This window comes from Phalacrocorax aristotelis, chromosome 17, assembly GCF_949628215.1.
Source record: "Phalacrocorax aristotelis chromosome 17, bGulAri2.1, whole genome shotgun sequence".
Taxonomy (NCBI): Eukaryota; Metazoa; Chordata; class Aves; order Suliformes; family Phalacrocoracidae; genus Phalacrocorax; species Phalacrocorax aristotelis.
In genome coordinates this window covers 7,729,195-7,752,979 of record NC_134292.1, presented here as the reverse complement: position 1 = coordinate 7,752,979, position 23,785 = coordinate 7,729,195, and the positions used below count along the sequence as shown (strand labels likewise).

Here is a 23,785-nt window from a genome sequence, read left to right as displayed (position 1 = left end):
CTTGTGTTTCCAGCCATTCATTGTAGGAGCATTTCCTTCCTCATTAGCAAAAGTACCTGGAAGCCCAGCATTGTGTCATGAGATAGGAAATCTTTTCCAATAGTTGTCTATGCAATTATATTCTGAGGGTGTAGCAGTTTTGTACGGCACCCAGTATTTTGTGAACATAGTTCTCTACTGTTAGAATTTGGGCATCCAGTTCTGGCATGATGCCCACATCGCTCTCTTAATAGCATTAGCAGAGGAGATCTAAAAGATTGATCCTTTCCTCTGATAGCTTCATGTTTTGGAAATCTGATGCTCTGTCTGATCTGGGAGTGTCTGGCAGGATTGCAGATTAATTTGGCAGAAGCAGTCTGTAGGGTAACCGAGAAGGCTGTGCTTAAAAGGTAAAGACTCTGTCTGCTGATGCTGCAGGTGCTCTGACAGCCATATAATTGAATTCAACTTTGAATTTAGGAAGGAGGCTGCTGTTCCTCACAACCAGTGACTCCCTGCATATAAACACCCTGTCTCCCTGTTACTTGTGGTCAGCCATGCCTATTGAATGTAGAGGCGCATCACTCTTGAAATAAGTTTTCTATTAGAGTGCTTATCTCCTGCCATCTAATCCACATAAATGGCTGTAATGTCAGTGACCTTTGGGACATCCTGTAACACTGATGATGATGATGGAAAGCAGTTCTAAAATATTGACGGTTGCAAAAAATCAAAGGCAGGAAATTGAAAACATTGAAAGGTGCCATCTCTGGAAGACCTCTGTGTGTCATGCTGTGTGGTAAACGTTCAGGTCAAGGCATGTTAGTTTCCTGCAGTTCCCAGGAGACGAGATTGCTCCAAGCTCAGAGTATGCTTTGTGGAAGTACTTCCCACGTGGAAGATAGGTGGGTTGGTTTTTTTTTAAATCCACTTTAGTGGTAAGAGGAGAGGGATCTCTCCTCCCTGTGCTGGCCATTTGCTGTCGTAGGTCAGGTTCACTCATGCTGGGAGACCATCTTCTGGTCCTGTGGTGGGAGCCCGGCAGCATGGCCGGAGTTTGCATAGAAGAGAGCATCCTGTCACAAAGGATCCGGTTGCATCCTGCTTTCTAACTTTCCCAGAGATTATTTTGAAGTACTTCACTTAAAGCAGAGCCATGGAGTAGGAGGTTGTGTCAGTACAGCCATAGCCGAGGCCTTCCTGACCCTGCAAGAAACCTCTAAGAAGCAGATTAAAACAAGCACTGATTTGTTTCCAAGATAAACTGTTGTTTGTGATTTCTTGGGGGAGGACTAGAGAATGACTAGTTTGCTTGTGACAGTTATGTTGAATGGACTGTCCCCTCCCAAAAAAAGTATGTCTTTTAAGGGATGACAGGGCTTCCAAGAGATGTACAACACCCAAACCCCATGGAAGCTGTTGCAGCAATTCCTGCTGCAGCTGCTGTCTGGGCTGGGTCGGACTGAGGAACAGCAGGAATGGGTGCCATATGGACATCATCTCCACCGCAGGGTGTTTTTTTTCCCCTTTAAAAGTATGCTTCATTCTTGGCTCTTGTCCCAGCACGGCTGCATAGCTGGAATTCCAGAGCTGCTTGCAGGCTCCGGAGGAAGGAGGGGGCTCCCTGGCTTGCTTTCTACAAGATGCAACTTTACAACAAGATTGGAAGGCGAGAGCAGCCTGGCTAATTAATGCCAGCACACCAAAGGCTTCTCTGCACTGTTCCCTTTGTTAACAGCATGCTGAGAGCATGTCTGCGTCGTTAAATGATTGTTCATGGATCACATAATGAAGATTAATGCATTTGCCTGGATACCTGGGCCTTAAACTGGCATTTTCAACACATCTCATGCCAAGATATTGTTTTGAAAGGTATATTGATGAGGCCGAGGAGAGATGAATGTATAGCGATTGTCAGTAGTAACGTATCTGCATTCCAGCTTCTAAAATTTATGCAATGTTATGTTACATTTAGGTCTAAATTGCCTTTGAATTGGAATTAACGTCTCTGAAACTATGCAAGGCAGAAGCTGTGCAAATGTTCCTGCCCCAGAAGCAGTAATTCATCTCCGCGAGCTGCTAGCTCAGCCTGCAGGCAGTGTACCAGGCAGCATCTCAGCTGCTGCGCCTCCCGGCTGGCGTTTGGCCTGAACTAACCCTCCCAGCACCATCACACAGCACGTAGAGCTTCGCAGGGTGCTGCCTGTCCCAGAGTGACTTGATTGAGGACAGCGATTTCCTTTCACTGGTGCCCTGCATGAGCTCCACTGCTGCTTTGCAAAAGCCTGGCTTTTTCTCTGGGTTCGGCAGGTCAGAGACAAAAACCCTTGGGACTCCTTGGTGGAAGATGTCCATCAACTACAAAGTGAAGGACAGCATATGCTGCCTGTCTCACATGGGTGCAGGAAGCCCAGCTCTAGGGGAGCTGGCACATAGGTTCTGTTTGAGCAAATTATTTCCTTTCCTGGAGCAGAGGAGCTTGTTATGGAGACAACAGTTTGTTGAGTGCCTTCTTGAGCCATTGCAGCAGTGGTTGGTAGGAGTACATGTTCTCCATCCACTTTGCTCCTGTTCTTTTTTTGGGGTCTAGCCTGGGACTTGGGGCGATAGTCGACATAATAGCGCCGGTGAGATCATGATATACCAGGGAGACGGGGCAGGCATAATGAATCTGCTGAGCCAAGATGATGTCATGAGCCTGGCGTCTTACGAGGGATTTAGTGTTTTGTGCCATGCAAGTGAAAATGAATAAATGTAGAGCATTTATCCAAGCAGAAAGTAAATACAGAGATTAGACTTGTCATTGTTACTGAGGCAGCACCAAAAGCTGACAGTGTCCCTGGAGCCAGAGCTGCTCATCCAGAAAGAAACGGGCAGGAAGAGAGAGGAGCCTGCCCTAGAGCCAGTCTTCTTTTAGCCACGGGCATGTGATAGGGATTTGCATTTTAATTATTTTTCAGTAGTCTGTTAAGCACTCTTTCTAAAGCATCTCCCTCTGCTCCTCTGTATTATGCCCTGCAATTTGTTTTGGGCCCCGAGAATACACCCAGAGCAGTGCCGGACTCCATGCACAGCGGAGGGCAACCGCTCTAGGATTAAGGTGGTAGAAGGTAAAGTCTAGCCATTGACCTTTATGTTTTCTTTCCTTTGTAGTGGAAGAGCTTTTTTTGCCCAGGCTTCTGGCCCAAGGCTGTTCTTAGTTTAGATTTTTAAGCTCATATATCTTTCCTCAGTAGAGAAAAAATACCCCTGCTGAACTGGATGCTGCTGCCTCAGCTCAGGTGACAGCCTAAGCTTTGCTTTTTATCACCCGCTCAACTCTCCTTAGAAAATGTAGCCTGAATTCTCTGATTCATGCCTTTTGTTTCCCCTTTTCCTTTTTACATCACAGCCTTTTCAGCCTGGTTTGAGCAAGTTGTGTCTGTGCTTCTTGAGAGCTCTGTAACGCACCATCGTCCTGCAGCAGGTCGCTCCAACGAGCAGCTGCCGCAGCTGCCACGGCTTCATTTCAGCGTGGGGTTGGTTTTCTTTTTTTTTTTTTGTTGGTTTTTTTTTTGGATGATGTGATTCTTCCTTCGGTCCACTTGGCTACGACACAGATCTCGCTAGTGGTTCAGTTCTACAGGTTTTAAAACAAACTCTCCAGCAGGTTTAGCATTACTGTTTTTCAGTTGAGTTTGTTGGGTTTTTTTGGTGGGTGTCAGCTTTGTTTTGGACTTACCCTGACAGCAAATCTTACTAGCTCCAGATGTTAAAATATAGAGGGTTGCTCTTGTTTTTATTGGCACAATATATTCCCACTGCACCCTGTTTAATATTATCTGAACCATAATCTGATTATTAGGAGAGATAGTGAAATAAAGCTTTACGCAGATGATGTCTTTTCATCTCTTCAGCTGACTCTTCAAGGCACTGCATTAAAGGATCGGTTTGATAAGGAATTCATTGCTCCTGAGGGCAATTATCATTTTTTGCTCCCTATGTTTCTCAAATGGGAAGGAGTAGCAGTGTAATCTCCTTTATCCTTCAGTGTAACTTTGAAGACAGTATCCAGCCACTCCTCCCTGGGAGCTGTGTGTTCTGGAACAGACTTGACACAGTAGCTGCTAAATTACAGGGCTGGAGCAAATGGCATCTTAATTTGGATCCCGTGGAAAACCCCAGAAAAGCAATAAGCACTCAGAGTACTTTTCTCTATCTAGATATTTCCAGCGTGCTCACAGTTGTGGTTTCTGTATGCCTTCGCATCCTTTCATCCACTCAAGGGATTTTCAAGCTGCACTTTGTCATTAGCAGTACTGAGATATCCAGGCTTTCTCCATCCCTAGCGAAGGCTGGATACCTGTGGGTAAACACCGATGCCCGCCTTTCCCTCTGTGAGATGAGCAGCCCAGCTGCTGTTTGTGCAAGAACTTGCCTCCCTGAAAAAACTGGCTGACGTGTTGCAGGAAGCAATTCCTGCTCTGGCGTGTGGATGGTAAAATAAATGGTGCTGCCTCTGTGAGGGGGGTGCCTGTGTTAGAAATGCCTTGTGCTGCCACTGCTACACTACTGCCGATCTAATTACTTTTTCTTTTGTCTGTCTCTTTCCTTTCCCCATCTTCCTTGTTTTGTGTTGTACGTCTGTGCATCCTGTAGTACAAATCTGTGTTTAGGTCCTATTCCCAGGACTTTGTGCCTCACAACCAAGTCTCCATACCTCCTTTCCTCTCTTCTACCTCCTCCTCCTGCTCCACCCCACCTTTTCCTCCCGTCCATCCATCTCAGAGCTCTGTCCTAGCTGTGCCTGCCGCAGCCAGCCAGTCACCCAGCACTGTGGATGTGCCAAACTCCTCTTCTCAGGAGAGCAGCTTTAACGGGAATGCTCCTGTCTGCCTTCCTTCTGAAACCTCTTTCACTGATTCTCTCCAGACGCCTTCGGTGAGACTATCCAAAGAGCTAATGCACCTTAATGCAAGGCTGGGTTTATTTGGGTTTTTTTAAAGAAAATGTCTCTTGTATTAATACATGCTTAATGTGATCTGGTTTCCAAACGTGTGTGTGAATTGCAGAGAGGTAATTTCATATAAAATGATGGCTAGAAAAAATTAACGTCAGCAGGTGTGAGAAAATGTTAGCACATATGTGGGAAACACAGAATGTCAAATGCTGGTGAAGGGGAGAGGAGAAGCTGCTGTAGCTTCCTGCAGTTGTAATACAAAGGTGAGGAAGGTAAAGGAGTGTTTTGTGAAGTTTGTGGTTTCTAAAAGCAGGCTCCTGACAGTGGTTTGCATCCTGCAGCTGCTGCCGTGGCAGGATTTGGTGATTGCTGCCCTGCTCCATCCTAAGTCACTGCTGAGGCCCAGGAGCAGTGGGTGCAGTCCAGCTCTGTCTCTCCTGTGCAGAAACCTGTTGCTCTCTCCAGGCTCCTGCTCTTTGCATTTACCAGCAGCCCCAGCTGTGCGCTTGGTGGCAGTGCACGTTGGTGCAAAGCATCGTGTGAAGTTAGACTAATGCAGTTCCCACACTGATACGGCACTACTAGTTTAAGGTCCCAGATCAGCTTTGCAGATCACTTGGCAGGTTTGTGCATTACAGCTACTTTTTAAAATACCTCGTTTTCAAGGCAGTTCCTCTTTCGTTTGCCGCAGAGCCTAGAGTTGATGGGGTTAGAGCTTTCAGCACAGTGCATGGTAGTGCTGCCTCTTCATGAAGTTTGCAAGAGGGACACAGATTGCAGAGTAAATGATCAGGTTTCCACACTTTGGACCTGACCTTGCTGTTGCATCTTCCTTGCATTAGGTCCTTGTTACAGCCCAGAAGCCCCCAGATTTGGTTCAGTTGGGCATGATGGCTCTAGTCTGTGCTTGCAGCATAGTTTAGAAGACACATTTGATACCCTCCAGGCTGCAGAGCTGATCTGTGTTCAGCAGCAGGACTACAGCATGGGTAGGACAGGCGCTTATGTGTCAAGCTTTGAATGCTCAGCTTCCGTAACCTTGAAATCCGCACGTGCATATTGCCCCTTCACAGTGCCACGTGGAGTCCATGGCAGCTTTTGCAAAGCAGTGCCTGCTGCTGTCCTGCTGCAGCTCAGGGCCTTCAGGATAGTGCTCAAGAACCAGAAAATAATTACCTCCAGAAAGGTATAGCTGCAGTGGCCCGTGTTGGCTGCTGAGCCAGAGGAAGGGCTCCCAGTTAGGTGACAGCAGCCACCAAGAGCGCTTCTCCTCCCAGCCGGTGGGCACATTCACTTACTAACGTTAAGTGCTGGCGGGAGGCACCGTCATGTATTTCCTTTCATCCTGTCTCCCTTAGAGTGAAAACGCCAGTGAGGAGGCTGGTGAGGGTGAATACGTCAATCTGTATTCCTCTGGCCAGAGCAACGGGGAACTCCCTCGCTCTGAAGGAGTAAGTAACCTGGAGAGGGCCAGACTCCGGGAAGGGGCTGCCTGGTGCATGCTGATTTCACGCCAGGGCTGACACGCTTGGCACCGGCCTCTTCTGCACACTGTGAAGCTCCTGTGTCCATCCTGCTGCCCTGGCTCCCTTGCTGGCCGTCCCTCTGCTTGCCCACTCCTGGCTTCCAGGCTCAGGTGGCCTCCCGGTCTGGGTGGAGAGCAGGCAGTGCTTTCAGGGTCGCAGCGAGCCCCGGCAGCAGGTAGGGACAGCTTTTCCTGCCATGCTGTTTCGTTTGTGCTTCGCTGTCTGTTTGGAGCTGCTTGCGTGAGGTTCCCTTCCAGAAAGCTGCACCCTGACCAGCGCCGTCCTGGGGCCATGTCTATTCTTGTAACTGCTTTGGCTTCCCTTTTTTAATTCAGAAAGCCTTGTGCTCTAAATTTTTTCTTTTCCTTCACCGGTTATATACAAAGTGATTGATTGATTTAGCATTGTAATTGCACGCTGTTTCTTCCTTTACTCAAGCCTCCTATCTGAGATATTTCCTAGAGGAGACAGGGCGTTTTCCATTGCAGGGAGGTACCGTCTTCCTGTTGGGTCATAGGAAACAGCAGCAGAGGTCTGTGGCAATCTTTTTGCCTGCCCTCATCTTGGAAGGCACATCTCCTACAGGATGTCTCTGAGACCTTTATCCATGCTGGTGTTAAATACGCCAAGAGATAGTGCTCCCATCCCTTCCCTTCAAGAGACACATCTAGCCAGGCCCATTCTTTTGGGCAGCTGCGAGCTGGTTCTCAACTTTGAAGCAAAGGGCTTAACAGATATAGTCTGGAAAAATTCTGCAGACACCAAGAAACCTAAACTCACCGGTGCATTTCCAGGCCGAATGGGCAGCGTGTAGGTGGTTTCAGTCCAGTCTGTTCAGCAGGTTGAATTTCCAAGTTTCAGTCTGCATGAAATAATTCTGAACTCTAACACTGTTAGATTAATACTCCTATTTGCCATTCATGGGTATTTTTCTCCTTTTTAAATGGCTAATTCAAAATGCTGGGTATTTGCTTTGAGCTCTCTACCTGCTGTTCCATGCCGCAGGTTCAGATGGTTCTGCTTTTTTGCATTAGCTTCATTTCCACAGCTGTGAAATGTGAAGTAGAAACATTGCATCACTGCATAACCTCTTCTGATGGGAGAGAAGGGAGGTAGGAATAGCAGTGTGCACCCACCCCCTAAGGCAGGCTGGGTTTAGGGGCTGTGACTAGGAGGGGCACTGAAACTGGAGAGCTTAGAGCTGGCTCTGTCCGTTTTGATTAAAGCAGAAGGCAAGTGTATTTCAGCAGTAAGGGCTGGAGGAAAAAAAAAGGTCGTGAGAGGGTTAAAATCCAAGGCAACAGCTGACTTGTGTTGTAACTTTCAGCATCATTTCACAATGTTAAAAGCAAACAGTACTAATTACACTAGTCTCCAGAGATGGTCCCAAATTTCCTGTCTAATTAACTTCTGTGTTTTCCTGGCATTTGGCATTAACTTGCATCAATCTTTAACCGCTCTGTAGGAATTTACAGTAAAGGGCTATTTAGAGGCAGTCAGACTGTAAATGCAAGGCTAGCTGTCGTGTAGGACCCCATGTCTTAATGAAAAACTTCCTTCTCTTCGCAGGAATCTCCCCCTGTCAAAGACGGCCACTCCAAAGACTCCTCTGCGAACAGCAGTGCCATGGGGAAGGAAGGCAAAGATGGTGCTGAAAGGTGAGCCTGACTCCCCTGGTACTCCTGCTTCCCAGCCTCGAAGGGTACAGAGTCTCACCAACATCCTGTTAGCCCTGCCCTCTACCAAACCGTCCTTGGGGCTGCCAGTTCTGCCCTCAACCTTCTCGATCTTCTCTAAACGTTAAGCCCATTTGTTTTGTACAACTGGTGAGTGGTGGGATCCTGCTGAACACAAAGGACCCTGGCAAGATGTCATTACTTAACTCAGGGATCCTGTAGGGGTTAATGCAGCCTGTGTTAGCTATCCTAGGTCCATCTAATTGGTAGTCCTGTCACTGACACTGGCTGCTCCCTCCTGCTTCCAGGGAAACGTGCGAAAAAAGGTCCATATCACTGTTGGGAAATAGTCTTCCAGAGGGGAATTTCTTCCTAACCCTGCTAGTTAGAGGCTGGCTGAGGCCCCAAAGCAGGAGGCATTATATCCCTTCTAATGCTCTTAGCTATCATTTGTCTATGTAAATGAAGAGGTGCGGGCTGTAACAGATGGGCTTCAAGGAGGAGAGGAGTGAGTGCTTCCCTGCTGCTTGAGATTGCTCTTCAATTGCATTTCTAAAGCAAAAATAGAAAGCAGCATTGTTTTGTGTGTGACAATCGACTTCCCTCCCCCATTTTCCTGCAGTTGGTTGGAGGGTTTTAATCCCTGCAGTGAAGGAGACAATGCAAGAGTGCTCTGCAGAGCTCACTATCTGCTGAAGGTACTGACTGGTGCACAGGATTTTGACCTGTGGCTGGGGAAAGCTGGAAAGAACATGCGTACTTTTTTTTTTCTGAAAACAGGCACAAAGAGCTTGTGTCCAGGCACAGGAGTACAGCCTTAGGGGTAGGAATACTGGAGTTGTGGATGTACACCAAAAAAGTGGTCAGAGCTTTCTGCGCCACCTTCCTGCAAAAAGGGAGCCAGTCATCTCCCCCGGTAGCAGCACAATGGGTCACGAGCTAACTAAGATATACACGTGTGGAGTATGCTCAGTCTCTCTGCATTTGAGGAAGGGCTTAGATTTGTGTGTACTAAAAATTCGGTGGATTAAGGAGATATGGAAGCGTGTACTTATGCAGGGCATAGTAAAATCCTGTCTGCCAGAAATGGAGGCAGACAAGTGTTCAGGTCCTAAAGGTTCATCTTTTACTTTTCAAGAGATGCACAAAGCAACAGAATTAGAGCTAGACACTTAGGCTTGTTTGCGAAAGATTTACCTCTAGACTGTCTGTGTACTTACTGTCATTTAATGAAGGTTTGTACACTGAGAGCTCAGGTGGACCCAGCATCACCTCCCTGGGATGGGCAATGACACTGATGACACTTTTGTTTTGCTTTTACAGGCAGCAGCAGTCACCAGATGCTTTGGAATCGTCACAGTTGGAGGAAGAGGTAGATGAGCTGTCCCTTATCGACCACAGTGAAATTATGGCTAGGTTAACACTGAAGCAAGAGGTAGGTGTATTCAGGATTTGCTTTCATACTCTTTGGTTTATGCTGTATTGAAATCTGATTCTCTGTGTGCACAAGCAAGGCATCGGCTTTTATTTGATAGGAAAAACTAGGTTGCAGCAGAAGTCGTATGCAGCTTTATGTGTGCAGGCTGTTGTGAAAGTATGAGATGCTGGTACAGGCAGGGAGCATCAGCAATGAGCGAGGGTTTAACAAAACATGAGATGTCTCTCTGAAAACCAGCTCATATTGTGCCCTTTTCCCAGTCTGTTCTTTTCCACTCTTTAGCCTGCTGCAGTGTGAAATAAAGCACCTGAGAGCCTGAGCACAGTAAATCCAGGTGCAGGTTTACAGTGTTGGCCTTTCAATCTGAAGGCAGGTTTAGCAGATTTCCCAGGCAGGTCGTTGTATTGCTGATGTGGAAGAGCAGCCAAAGTAACCGTTCCTGTGTTTGAGAAATGGCTTTGTTTCTAGCCTTGGGTGCACTCCCAGACAGCTTTGCTCACTATGCTCTTGAACCAAGCTGTCTTTGACGTGCAGCTTGAGGGAATATGCAGGCTTTTGAAGCTTTCAGACTGTCAGGGGGCTAGTCTGAAAAACAGAGGGAATGTATCATTTACTGGCACTTTAGGAGTGTTCTTTGGTCAGCTGAGATGTGCAGGAGAGACTGAGAAGCTATTGCTCATTCCTGAAGTAGTATTTCATGAGTCTTGCCAGAGGGTCACCTGAAAAATTCACGTCTTAGACATAGCTGCTCCATGGCTATAATTCATGGTTTTTTCAGTGTTTTGCATATTGAAATGACAAAGACATTGCTAAGGGAAGCCAGACATGGCTCCAGTCTCCTCTGCAGGAATATTTTCTTTAAAAACAATTAAAAATCAGTGATTTCTGAACATTTGGGACTAGCAGATCTTTGACAACCCTTAACTTCTTGTTTTCTTTCTTTTCTTTATGGTCTACATGTTTGAAACAGTATAGAACTGCCACTGCAAGCTGTTTCCTGCAGCATGGGAACCAGTGGGTGACTGATTGTGTATTTTTAGTTGTGAATTGCAGTAGCTAGAAGAAAGATGTTTTTAGAGAGTAGTAAGGCAGGGGTCAAGCAGTTAGCAGGACTGTTTTCTGCCCCCAGTTGTTGAACCGCTTCAGGTGACCTCCAGCCAAATTAGGGAATTAACTTACTAGGTTTTGATGTTCCAGGAGCATGCAGGTTGAATGCATGACCTCTCACCCCACAGCCGCTGTGGTACGTGATCCCACACTTTTAGACAGTTCACAGAGTGTTACTGCTCTGTTAATGGTCTTCTGGGAGCGTTTGGGAGTCTGGGACATTTCTGTTCATTCTTCTGTGGACAGAAGGTTCAGCTTTCACTGAGCCTAACAGCCTGGCCTTAAGGAGTCAGAGACCCCGAGTGAGGATCAGCCCAGATCCTCATGCGGGGCAGCAGATGCTTTATTCAAATTCCAGGATTAGCCCAGCACTGAAGACCATGTCCCAGCTTGTGCTGTGAGCAGTGCCAGGAACATTGCGTACTCTGCAAGTTGTTGCCGAGCTTGAACCCCAGAGATGGTAAACCAGGCCGAAGGGAGCTTGGGCCATGCCTAACGTGTTTCTGTTATCATTGCAGGGAGATGATGGGCCAGATGTTCGTGGTGGATCCGGAGACATTTTGTTAGTGCATGCAACAGAGACCGACAGGAAAGGTACAGTGGATGCACCAGAACAGAGCTGAGGAGCACAGCCTGGCATGGCCTTTTGCTGCTTGTCTTCTGCGTCTCTGTAGCGTGCGCAGTCGCAGTGCGACCGCAGGCAGCTGGGCCAGGGTGGAGGAGACAGCATTCGTGATCTTCTGAGTTGTGGGGGGGGGATTGTGCTTATCCTTGGTGAAACGGAGGTAAGCTGGATAAGCGCCTGTTTGTTCCACTGAGCGGCAGGGATGGTATTAACTCCTCATAGCCCTTGCCCAGATGTGGAAGGCAAGGCACACCAGTGGAGCTGGTGACAGTGCTGTGTTCGTGTCTCCGTACCTGCCGGGGTAGGCCACTGCCTTCTGCGAGTGCAGGCGTGATCAGCCGGTTGTGGCATGGATCCTGTTTTCAGAGGTTGCTGTTTGAACTTCAGGGCAGTGGTGATGTAGGTGTTGCTGGAGTGACTGTTGGCACCAAAGAAAGCAAGGAGGGACGTTGGTTTGGGTCTAATGCAGTACCCATGGACATTGGGCAAGCTGTCCAGGTGCTGGTCTGCCGACACCCCTTATTTTCAACTCACTGTGTCACTTCCTAGCCCCACTCTGTACTGCATGTGTGCTGGTGGCCACCCAGACCGGTTCAGAGCGGGAATCCACAGTACAAGAAAGGAGATACAGGGAAGGAAAAGGGAGGTTAGCAACCCTTAGCTCTAGAGTTGTTAAAACCCCACTTTATCTCTCCAAACCCAGTCACCACTCACATGAAGCAGCTCCTTCCCAAGACCTGTGGCAAAGACAGCTTTTGCAATGTTTCTAGAGAGGGATTTTAAACCTGCCAAACACATTTGTGCTGATGGCCTTAACCAGAGTTGATCTCCTTATCTCCTGGGTTGCAAGGCAAAATGCGCTAACCCGCTGAACCGCTCAGCGCTCATATTTTAGAGGTTTGATACTCAAGGGGAAATATCTTTCCTGTGCATTTCTAAATGGCAGGGGTTTTACTGTAGCATAAGGTGTTTGGAGTTACCTACCAGCATGATGCAGCTAGCAAGAAATTTGTTCCCCTGACAGCTATGTTTCCCTGTTTACACTGGGCATCGAATCTAGGCAGAAAGGACCAAAGTTAGGAACACACTAGAGAGGAGGCGGCAATTGGTTGCGCCAAGGCTAGATACGTATTTTTTTAAAAAATAATCTAAATGAGATGGTGGAAATACCCCTTATAAAAATGCTGAAACTGTGATAGAGGAGCTCTGATTTACTCCTGCTGTTCTCAGGAACAAGCATGACATGGGAAGAACTTCCCTACTGTTCCTGTTGAAAGACAGCTGCTTGGTAAAGGGATGTGTGCTAGACCTCCGGTTCATGAATGGAGAGCTCTGAGGGTGCTGCAGTCAGTGAGGTGAAAGATGTGGAGAATCTCTCAGGACTAGGAAAAACTAGAGCAGGATTTTAAACGCACAGCAGTGCGGATGGGGAGAGCGGCTGGGTGGAGGGAGCTCTGCACGGCACGTTTCTCAGAATAGTCACAGAGCTTAGCCTCACAGGCTCTGCCAAGCCGCTGAGCTGAACGGAGCATGGAGGAATTTGTGCTATGCTAACCCAGTGTTTGGGTGACTGAGAGGGTTAATGAGTTAAGCTTACAATGAGAAGAATTCGGGGCTTGTAAATCAATCAGCCAAACGGCACAGAAGGGTATAGTTAAGAGGCTTTCCTTTAAAGATGAATTTCTTGGCAGCTTCAAGTGCCAGAGCAGACCAGCTGTATTACCTCACGTTGCCTTTTGGGCAGATGGGAACCCAGAATAAACGTAACTCCACGCCCTGTTGCATGATGCCTCTTGTCCCTTTGAGTTTTCTAAAAGAGCTAAATGGAATAAGGGATAAAGAGAGACTTGTGGTCTTCAGGAATAAAATCCATGGTCAGTTAAGTGCTCACAGCCACATGCGCTTGCTGTGAGTGCAGGATTACAGCTGGTTGAGACCTAGGACTCACCCCTGACATGACCACCCAGCCTCCAGCTTTAGAGCTTATGTCTGATTGTCTTTAATCAAAAGGCAGCAGCGCTCTCTGATTTAAGAGCAGGAGGAAGCAGCATCTCCATGAGGCTCCTGCCAAGAGAAACACCACAGGTAGAGAGGCACAACTATCACGCTGTGCCCTGCTCTTTCCCACCCTCCACACGCGATGGATGCATGTTACAGCAGATGGGTGTGGGGTGATCCCTGTCCTGGCTGAAATAAACTTTACGTGTACAGCCTAGCCTGGGCAGGCACGGCAGAAGCTTCTCCCCGTCTGTGCTAACAAGGCCCTGCCAGCAGTGGCAGCGCACTGGGCAGGGGCGGTGACATCGCACTGCACCTCCTGCTGCAGCGCTGCCTGGGTTTATACCAGGGCTAATAAGTTTCCAGTTTGACCACTGCTGTCCACAGTGACCAAGCCTTGTCTGGGACTGCGAGGGTACTGCTGTCCTGACCTGAAATCTTCTTTCCTATTTGCAGTTCCTGCTTTTTCAAATTCCCTCCTTTGTTCCCATGACGATGGCCAAAGCCTTTGCAATTCTGGGTCCTGTAGCACCCACTGCTGCAGATCAATAAACAAAAGCTGTCTGCCTGCACCACGTCAGAGTCTGTGTTGTGGCAGGGTCATGGTCATGGTAGCCTCGGTTTTTGCCATGCAATTTACTCTTCTTTTGGCTGAAAATAATCTTATATTTACACTGTCCTGGGGCAGATCTCGTGGAACATCACAAGGGCAGAGGGTATGCAGCACCGTATCACACGAAATACGTGTGTCCCTGATCAGGAGGGAAGAGTGACCGTGTCTTTCTGCAGGCCTCTGGGCTGCCTAAGCAGTAAAGACAGAGAACAGGCACCCACCTCTCACCATCAGATCTTCTCTTTAAAGTATCCCCAAGGTCTAAACTACATTTTTCCTTGACCCATTATTGAAAGTTCCTGTCCCACAAACAGGTGTTTTTCACTGACCCCTTTTGGTGGTCGCATAGCGAAGCAGCAAGCCTGAGTGCTACAAAGGGAGCCAGGCCAGTGGGGACAGGGCAGTTTCGCTGTGCTTTTGTGCCGTTAGGGTCCATCTGCTGGTCAGAAACAATAGCACAGCATTTCTGTAAAGCCCATTCGTGTCAAAATGTGTCCATGTCCTCTTCCTGTAAGACTGGATTCAACCTTACAAGAAGCTTCCTTTTTCTGAAAGCAGGGTTGACTGAGGCTTTCTTGTCTTCCTCTGTAGATTTGGTGCTGTACTGTGAAGCCTTTCTGACTACGTACAGAACATTTATTACCCCTGAAGAGCTCATCAAGAAGCTGCAGTACAGATATCCTTTTGCAGGAGTGGCAGTTCACCCCCACCAAGAATCAGAGCCAAGCAGTCATCATGGAGGGAGTTGGTGGCAAGTTGTTTGGTCAAAAGCCTGCTGACAACGTGGTCAGCAACGTGCTTGACCTGGAGGTGTCCCAGGCAGGTCTTCCTTCACTTCTGCACACTGCAAGTGGGAAATGCTGCTGGGCAGGTCCAGGCTGGGAGGAGTACTGGACCTGAGAGTAGTCTCCTGAGGGCCCTGGCAGTGGAAAAGAGCAGTTCAGGTTTTCTGTACATTGCTGGGTAGTAGGTTATTTGCTGGGGACATCTTGTTTGTAGAAAGGGGATCACGCTGCCTTCTGGAGGGGCTGTGGGGATTGCCAGCTTGGGCAGGTGTAGTTTAATACTAGAGATGACTAAACCATCAAGACCTATTCTCTCTCTTATTACAAGAAATGCAGTAAAGAGGATAATGTCCTCTTGGCGTCCCTGTTCTGAACTGAGCTTGTAACTGCTAACGAGGCGAGGGCCCCTATGTGGCAGGGTAAGCGTTAGCATTTCTGCCAGAGTATGGAGAAGGCTTCTTGTTGAGCACGCTGCCTGCAGTTCCTTCCCCTTGGCTCTGTTCCCGTGGCTCCCTTCGCTGTCAGCTGAGCAGGACAGTGTCTCGGTTCAGGCAGTGCAAAGGCCGGGTGGGCTTTAGTCCTGTACACGCACGTCAAAGGGAGCCTGACGTCACCCTGCCCTGTGTCGCAGCTCATCACTGCCATCTGCAGCAGAGCTGCTGCTCCCCTCGCTCCTGCAGGGATCAGCGTGGCCAGGGACACGGCAAATCTCACTGCAGAGCGGTTGTCAGTGAAAATACTGGCTGGGCCATTCCTGCAGGCCCTTGTCAATACTTGACTTACTGATAAGCTTTTTCCCTTTGTCCACCTGGCAGAAGCTTTTTCAGCCTGTGCTGTCTCCCCTGCCACCATTCTCCTTGCAGTGAATTGGACAGTGAGGAGGGTAGAGGTGACATCTGAATCTGCTGAGACCAGATGTCACAGACCAGTGGGGAAGATCACAGTACAGGAGTGCTGATCATTAAATTCTACCTTAGAGAGAACACTTTCAGGGTACACCTGCTCTCCTAGCATCAGGTCTGCGAGGTGTAAGTACCTCCTCACACCCCTGCTACCTGCAGCCGGTGGCAGCTTAATGCCCTGTTAATTAGAGCTATATCGGTGTCCCGTATCTCCTGGAAACTGAACACCAGTTTCAGTGAAGACAGAATAGTAGCTATTCTAATGTTCCTCAAGGCAGCTGTTAGTTGCACTGATGCTGGTCTGACCACACTAAGTTGATTCTTTAATTTGCAACCACATATGAGAAGTTTTGCCACTTCCCAGACACATTTAAGAAGCGAGTCAGTAAGAACACCTTCTTCGTGCTGGTGAGAGTGGTGGATGAGCTGTGGTGAGTTGTCTTCTTTATTTCGGGATGGGAGATGAGGGGTCAGTAGCAGTACAAAAGTCTGGCAGTTATGCTGTTTCATCCTCATCTGTGATGACAGCTGAAATCCCCTATCCTGACCTCGAGTGCTGAACCCTCTTGTTGAGCAGGTTCTCGGTGTGTCCAGTCTCTGTCAGTGATTTTAAAATTACTAGTAAAAGGGGAATCTATAAGAAAGGAAGAGCTGGGAAGGGGAGGAATTTCAGTCACTTGGTTCTGCTTGTGGGAGAAAGCAACAAGGGTCGGTACAGATACAGACTCTGTAGCTCAGAGTCGTAGGTCTGATGCCTACCCGGGGTTTTCCATCTTTCTCTCAGCTTAGTGGAGTTGACGGAGGAAATTCTCAAGCTGCTGATGGACCTGGTCTTCCGACTGGTCTGCAATGGGGAGCTAAGCCTTGCCAGAGTGTTACGCAAGAATATCCTTGATAAAGTGGATCAGAAGAAAACGCTGAGCTACGCCAATTCCATCAAACCTCTTTCAGCCCGTGGGGTGGCAGCCAGGTGAGGAAAGATGCAGATAACCTTATCTTGGTCCTTTGAGAGACAGGGCATCCCTTTCTTGTGGACACAAGAGTTTTCTTCATCCAAAATACAAGAAACAGAAGAAAACAAGTCACATTTTCTGAGCCTTTATACTTCATCATTGTTTCCTACAGGCCAGGGACCCTGCATGATTTCCACAGTCATGAAATAGCCGAGCAGCTGACCCTCCTAGACGCTGAACTCTTCTATAAAATTGAGGTACAGAGATGAGGGTGGGGTAAGGGTGGTGGGAGGGATACGAATATATACCCTCCGCAATCTCTGGTATTCCCTGCCAGCACACCTGTTGCACTGTAGGAGACAGTTGAACTTATGTCAGCAAGTGGCTGTGAACACGAGCTGCGACTGGGAATCTTGACGCAGAAATCCCATTTTAATGTGTGGTATTTTCCCACCCCTTTCCTCTTCTTCCTTGGCAGATCCCAGAAGTTTTGCTTTGGGCAAAGGAGCAAAATGAAGAGAAAAGCCCCAACCTGACACAGTTCACAGAGCACTTTAATAACATGTCCTACTGGTAAGGAGCTCAGAACAACTGTGGCACTGAACTGTGCTTAACCTCCAGTGCCCCACGAATATTCCAAATATTCCTTGCAGAGTTGGGTTCCCTTGTTACAAGTGGGATAACATATATTTTTGGCCAGGAAACAGATGCAGGGCACTCATCAAAGACCCCAGAGCACACAAGAAAGAAAATCAGGAGGGTTGTGGAGGGCAGTGTAACCCAGAGGAATTGTCAGTACCATTGAGCCTTTCAAACGAACATTCCCCTTACAAATAAATGCACTCTGTGAAGGGTTACTGTGGTCATCCTTTAAATTATTCTGTCTGTGTTAGGAATTAGAGTGCTTCATTTAAGTCGGAGGTATCATGAACTTTTTAGTTGATGTTGGCCCACCCTTAGAATCATAGAACCAGTTATCAGTTTTTTAAATGATAACTTACCAGTCATCAGTTTTTTTAAATGAAATAAGAAGAAATCTGAGATCTGCTTAAGTGGGTTTATCTTTTTTTTCTGTCTGTTCTTCCAGGGTTCGTTCAATAATTATGCTACAAGAGAAAGGCCAGGACCGAGAGAGGCTGCTCCTTAAATTTATAAAGATTATGAAGGTATCAGCTTGGTTCTTGCTGTGAATCACATGCACTGCTCCTTAAAGGAGCAGGGGATTGGGACCTTCTGGTTGGTAGAGCTGTTTGATGCTAGAAGGATTTTCAGATCTCTAGAGTAACTGGAACATTCTCCCTCTTCATAGCACTTACGAAAGCTGAATAATTTTAATTCCTATCTGGCCATTCTTTCTGCACTGGATTCTGCACCCATCCGAAGGCTGGAGTGGCAGAAACAAACATCAGAGGTGAGGAGCAGCGAGGGCTCTCATCTTCAGGGGAGAAAGATAACTTCCAGTATGAAACAGCTGGGTGGTTTTAACAGCTCAGCAACGTCCCAGCGTGGAGGGATGGCAGATAACTGCTCTCCAATGCGTATAACACCACAGTGCTGGAAGCCTGCAGCATGGCTGGGCATTCTGACAGCTGCAGGAGTGCCAGTGCAGTCACGGGTGAGAACAGCCGCCGCCGCCTCCTCCTTCCTGCAAATTGAAGGCTTGTTGAGGCTGAAGGCAGTGAGGCTCTATGTATGCATGCTCGGGGTCAGGCTGAGTAAACCAGTTGGAGGTGTTTGCAGGATGGCATTAGCTCCCTGGCCTGCGTGGCTCTCTGGTTACAAAGAAAATGTGTTTGCAGCAGTTGTGTCACCATGGGCTTTGTGTTCTACCAGGGCCTGGCTGAGTACTGCACACTGATTGACAGCTCCTCGTCCTTCCGCGCCTACCGAGCAGCTCTGGCTGATGTGGAGCCTCCCTGCATACCTTACCTGTGAGTTGGTAGTTTCTTCCCTCTGCCGTTACTTCTGCAGGTTCAAATGGTTCCTTCAAGGATTTTTCAGCAGCTTCTGCTCAGCTCAGCACTCGCCTTTTGCCCTACTTCTAGAATAAGATGGCAGCGTGCCACATCAACCCACACACCCTCTCTGGAGCAATTTGTCCTGTAGCAGAGGAGAGCAGGATGGCAGCTGTCTCTTTGTAAAGGTGGCTTTTGTGAATTGACTATGGCAAAGGAAAGATCAAGTGCCTAGATCTTTAGTTGATGCTTTTGAACTATATTTTCTTCGGGGTCTGTGTGCAGAAAGACAAATAATCCCACGAGGTACAATGGATCCCACAGCTTCAAGCTGCTGCTTGCTCCTCTGCACCAGTTCTGGTTCTGCTGACTGGAAGAGCTGATAAATGAGGAGTCTGCCATGTCAAACATGCTGTTTCATCCTGTTTCTAAATGAAAGGTTGAGGCCACTGCCCTTCTCCATGAGGGCCTTCTGGTCTAGATACCAGGTTTGCTCTGCAAAACTTCTGGTCTTGCTTTCTTCCACGGAAAGAGTTCCATAGGAGGAGGTTGCATAGGTACAAGGCATCTCATCTGGCAGGGGACCACAGCAGGACTGTGCAGAGACATGGCTGAGCAGGGCAGGCAGAGGGAGGAAGGGAGCGCAGACCCCTTTGCTAGCAAAACCTCAACTTGAGGGAAACCCTCCTGCATAAAACTGGAAGGAAGGATTAACCCCTGGCAGGCACTTTGCATTGCAACCTTATTCCAGCCTGGTCCTTCTCTCCATGGAGGGTGAAAGAGCAACCTCAGCACCCTTAGTGTGACCATGAGTGCCTCGCCTCACAGGTCTCCCAGCTGTGCGTCGTGGGCACCTCGCACCTCTGAAGACCTTTGGGTCTGCTGCCGCGGGGACATTTCCCTCTAGTTTGAAGTTGCAGTGCTGATGGCGGCAGCAGCAGGAGGCTGTTAGATTGCCTGTGGCTGCCTTTTGGCTGGCCGTCCTGCCCCTGTGTGACTAACCTCTGTACTTGTTTGCCTACTCCCTGGCCTGCTTTCTCTCTTTCAGAGGCCTGATTCTGCAGGACCTGACCTTTGTTCACCTGGGAAACCCTGATTACATTGACAGCAAAGTGAACTTTTCCAAGCGCTGGCAGCAATTTAACATCCTGGACAGCATGAGGTGCTTCCAACAAGTGTAAGTGCAGCAGCAGGAGCGTCAGAGCTGGCTTTGGGGCACCACTGCTCGGGGTGGGTCGTGGCTGGGGCACGGGAGTCCCCATGGAAGCAGGAGGGTGTCTAAGGTCAAAGCATCGTGATGGAGATGTAAGGAGACCTGGGAACAACAGGGCTCTGGGCATGGTCTCCTTCCCTCTCTAGGCTGGCTATGACTAAAAGTTGTGAAGCCATTTTTCCTGTATTAATTTTGAGATCCAGTGCAGTAAAGTTTTGCCACCACTCTCTTTCAGACAACAGTTTTTCCTCCAGGTTTTGCTGTTGTTGGTTCCTATGTTCTCTAGGTCATGGGAGGGTTTTCCTCGGTGCCCTCTTGCAGCAGAGGCAGCAGATCTAACTGCTGGTTTCAGTGTGATAGGGTCTTTTTTTTTGTTCCCCAATTCAGCATTAGGCATGATGGTTTTTCCCCTTTTTGGTGTCACACTACAGTCACGAGTATTTGGCTCAGGTAACGCAGATGCCACAGCGCTGGATGTCCCTTAGAGCAGGGCAGGGGTGGCTTGAAGTTGGGAGAGGTCCCCAGGTAGCCCTTGTTTAACTGCCACCCTACTTTGTTGTTTTCCAGCCATTACGACATCAAAAGAAATGATGACATAGTGTCATTCTTCAACGATTTCAGCGACCACCTGGCTGAGGAGGCCTTGTGGGAACTGTCCCTCAAAATCAAACCTCGGAACATTACGAGGCGGAAAACAGACCGAGAAGAGAAAACCTAGGAGGAGGGGTTGCGCGAGCGAGGAGAATTGCTCCGCAGACGCACCGAGGGCAGCTATGAGACTGGAGTTCAGTGTTTGTACCTGTTACTGGATGACGCACCCTCCCTTCCAGCTGGCAGCAATCCCTGGGTGTGTGAATGTCGCGCTCTCGCAGCAGGCGAGGTGACCGCACGTGTCAGCCGCGAAGGGCAGAGATCGGCCGGTGCTCGCTGCACTCGCCCTCCTCCTCCCGTCCCTCTGTGCCATGAATCAGCTTTAAACCCGGGGAGAGAGTCTTGTGGAAGGAGAGTCCCATGCAAGCGTGTTCCTGGTTTGCTGGCCGACTGCACCCGGGAATACCTGGGTTTTTGTTTTCACCCACAAAGGAGGGTCAGCAAGAGCTCAGCGCTCACAGACTTGTCTCCGGAGTGGTGTTCAGCAGGCAACAGCCGTGGAAGCCGAGGGTTTGAGTCTCCCCTGCAATGCCACCTCAAAACGTGTTCATCCCTAGGAGATGAGGGTGAGAGTCTCCCGCTGCCTGCCAGAGGAGCTCTGCTTTCAGAGCGCTGCTTGTGTTTACAGGGGTCTTCGGTTTACCCCAGATCTCTCGCGCCTTCTTCATGGGAGGAAGGCACTGACCGTAGATACGGAAGAGGCACTGAAAATGTGGGCAGGGACCTGCCATCTCCAGTCATCGTATCCCCCTTCTCCTCTCAGATCTCGTTATTTAAGCGACAGTAATCCCTCCAAACCCTGGAAACATCGACTACCCAAGGTACTGTGGTTCACTTGTCCTGTGAACCCGTATCTGTTAGTGATGGTACTAGCTTTTGCACAGTAAAGGCTGTAGTATATGATACTGTAAATATTAGAATTTAGAACCAACTGAGGATTTTTTGATGCATGTTTGAATACCGCTGGGTTTATAGGAAAACAAGAAAAGTGCAAAACTCTGTATAAAATTCACAGACAGTGACAATGTTGTTCCAAGTGCTGGAAGAAAGAAGGCTCGGGGCAGCCGTGTGGGCACTGGCTGCGGAGCAGGTGCGGGAGCCGGGCAAAGGAGCCAGCGGGTCCATTTCTGGGGTTGGAAATGGGAACCAGGAAGAAGCCCTGTGCCCGACCGAGCCGCCCCATCCCCTCCACCCCACTCCTCTCTCCTCTCTCGGTTGCCAAATGGTTTTCAGAGGGTCCCCATCTGGCTGACCCTTGGTGCTGTGGTTTGTGATCCACGCTTTGGCAGGAGCCCCAGCAGGTCCCAGTCCCGCCGTGCCGGAGCCAGCAGGGCAGGGGCAGCCCGGCATGGAAGAGCGACAGGGGTCTCATTTCCCACACACGCAGCATTAACCCCTATCTGTTCGGTGTGCCTTATTCAGCCCTCGTGTCCCCTCTCCGTGTCCCTTCCCAGTGCGTCCTCACCAGTGCAGCCCCAGCCGGGCCATTTCACATCCCTCCTCTCTGTCCTCATCCAATGGTTTACAGTGTGGATCGTGGCTTTGAGCCTACGCTGTAGGTTGCAGCACCTTTGCAAGGCCTTTTGCAGCACCGCGTCGCGTGGTTGCAGGTTTTTACAAAGTTCTGTCTAACAAAATCCTGCGGTTTTAGAGCAGTGGCTCGCAAGGAGTACAGATGGGGTGTTTTGCAGAGCATCCTTAACTTATTTCATAATAGCAGCTCCGTGTTTGCTAAAGCCACTGTTTATTCTGGGTGAATCAGGGCTGCAAGCACTTCCTTCTACAAAGAGATTGCAAAGTCTTAGCCAGGTCTCTGCAGACGGCAGCTCTGCCTGACGGGCAGCAGGGGGGAGTGACAGTGGTGTTGCCCCGTTGGTAGGGTCATACCCAGCTCCATTACTTTCCTGAAGGTTTAGGCAGAGGTGTCGCACAGCAGCCAAATGCTGAAGCGCAGAGGGACCCCCCCCCGCCCATGAAGGCATCTTCTGGGGGAGGAGAGCGTGGGGTCCAACACCTGTCTGTGCTGCACAACCCCAGAGCCGGAGGAGCGGGGATCTTCTGTGCTGAAATGTGGCGTCCGAGCCAGATCAATTCAAAACCCGTTTATTTTCATGGCACTAAGGGCATTGGTGCCGTGTGTTGTGTCTGGTCGAGGCTTTGCAATCCCCAAAGGCTTCCCAGCCTTCCACGCAGGAAATAATGCTTGTATTTTCATTGGTAAATAAGATTTTTTTTAAGCAACTCTGACGTGGCGAGACTGTGAAAAGGCAAATGCTCCCTGTGTCTGGCACAGGCTTCCCCTGGCCGGCCCCGAGCACCTCCCTCGGACGGTGTGCTGTGGCGTAGGCTGTTTCTAGGAGTGTCGTGTGTGGTGGTAGCACTAAAACCGCAGCCCATTGCTCCGCTTTCCCCGTGCGGCTCTGGGGGTGCAGCGTTCGTGGCTGGGGCTCGATGCTGCGGGGGAACAGGAGGGTGCACCTCATCTTCAGCCCTGCCGGGATGCTCACCTCGTCTCTCACTGGCGAGCCAGAGCTGCTTCCAGGTTCTTCCCTATGCTCGAAACCACAAGCCCTCTTAGTGCCAAAGGCTGCGTCTCGCTCTCCCCCCTCCGCCAGCTTCCCCGAAAACCGGAGGCTCAGCCCGTGGCGTGGGGATGGGAGGTCTGCGCCCCCGCAGCATCTCGTCCAGCGCTGTGGGGCCAAACCCCACCGCCTTTCCTCTCCCCCTTCTCCCCTTTGCAGCCACCCGCAGCCAAGTAGGGTGTCCTGACCACAGCTCCTGGCTCGTGTCCCAGCCTCGGGCCAGGCTCGCAGGGCTGGAGCAACCCTGAAGAAGGGTCTCCTTGCCCAGAGCAGCTTCAGGTTTGGTGACCAGAGACCCCCCCTGCCCCCAGGAGCAGCAGCCCTGGGGAGCAGAAGCCCAGAACAGCAGCCGTTTGCAAGACTGGCCGTGTGCGTGTTCGCGTGTCTTGCAGGCAGCATCCCCGAGGCTGTCAGCTCTTTTTGGGGGGACGGAGAGTTCTCAATCCCCTCTCTGTGCGGGTCAGGGAGGAGCAATGCCCCCAGACACCAGCCCTGTGCCCCGCTCCCCAGCCTCTCCCCACCCCCAGCTGTTATATATTCACCACTAACACAGTCCCGACAGTGGCATCTTCCTGCAAACATTTCAGACCTGTAACTTTTATATAAAAGACAAATAAACACCGATAACGAACCCGCCTCATGATCCGTTTACAGTGCATGCAGCAGTCTGTGGATTAAAGTGACAATCGAATCCACTTGTGGCTCTCGTGTGGCCTCGTGTTTTCTCATGTGCCCCTCGGGTTCTCCTCTGCCCTTGGCCCTTTTCACTTTTATTTTTCCCCTGTAAATCTCCTCCTCACCTCCCAGTGAGATTGTCTCGCCCCAGTACAAGCCCTACGCTTG

At 49.4% G+C, this 23,785-nt stretch overlaps 1 protein-coding gene across 5 annotated transcripts in view; it reads left to right on the top strand.

Annotated features, from left to right (window-relative positions):
* RAPGEF1 (Rap guanine nucleotide exchange factor 1) overlaps window positions 1-23,637 on the top strand; it is a 90,087-nt gene extending 66,450 nt beyond the window's left edge. For 3 of the 5 annotated variants that reach the window (XM_075112613.1, XM_075112610.1, XM_075112612.1), the window contains 14 exons: window positions 6,277-6,369; window positions 8,014-8,102; window positions 9,444-9,555; window positions 11,184-11,259; window positions 14,493-14,581; window positions 15,931-16,019; window positions 16,373-16,558; window positions 16,714-16,798; window positions 17,020-17,114; window positions 17,629-17,707; window positions 17,851-17,952; window positions 18,375-18,472; window positions 19,545-19,673; window positions 20,277-23,637. In XM_075112613.1, coding sequence (XP_074968714.1) covers window positions 6,277-6,369; window positions 8,014-8,102; window positions 9,444-9,555; window positions 11,184-11,259; window positions 14,493-14,581; window positions 15,931-16,019; window positions 16,373-16,558; window positions 16,714-16,798; window positions 17,020-17,114; window positions 17,629-17,707; window positions 17,851-17,952; window positions 18,375-18,472; window positions 19,545-19,673; window positions 20,277-20,427 — 1,473 coding nt within the window. In that variant the 3' untranslated portion in view covers window positions 20,428-23,637. Of the gene's footprint in view, window positions 1-4,617; window positions 4,900-6,276; window positions 6,370-8,013; window positions 8,103-9,443; window positions 9,556-11,183; window positions 11,260-14,492; window positions 14,582-15,926; window positions 16,020-16,372; window positions 16,559-16,713; window positions 16,799-17,019; window positions 17,115-17,628; window positions 17,708-17,850; window positions 17,953-18,374; window positions 18,473-19,544; window positions 19,674-20,276 lie in introns of all 5 variants that reach the window. The other 2 variants (XM_075112614.1, XM_075112611.1) reach the window with 2 other exon arrangements.
* Window positions 23,638-23,785: the final 148 nt, after the last annotated feature.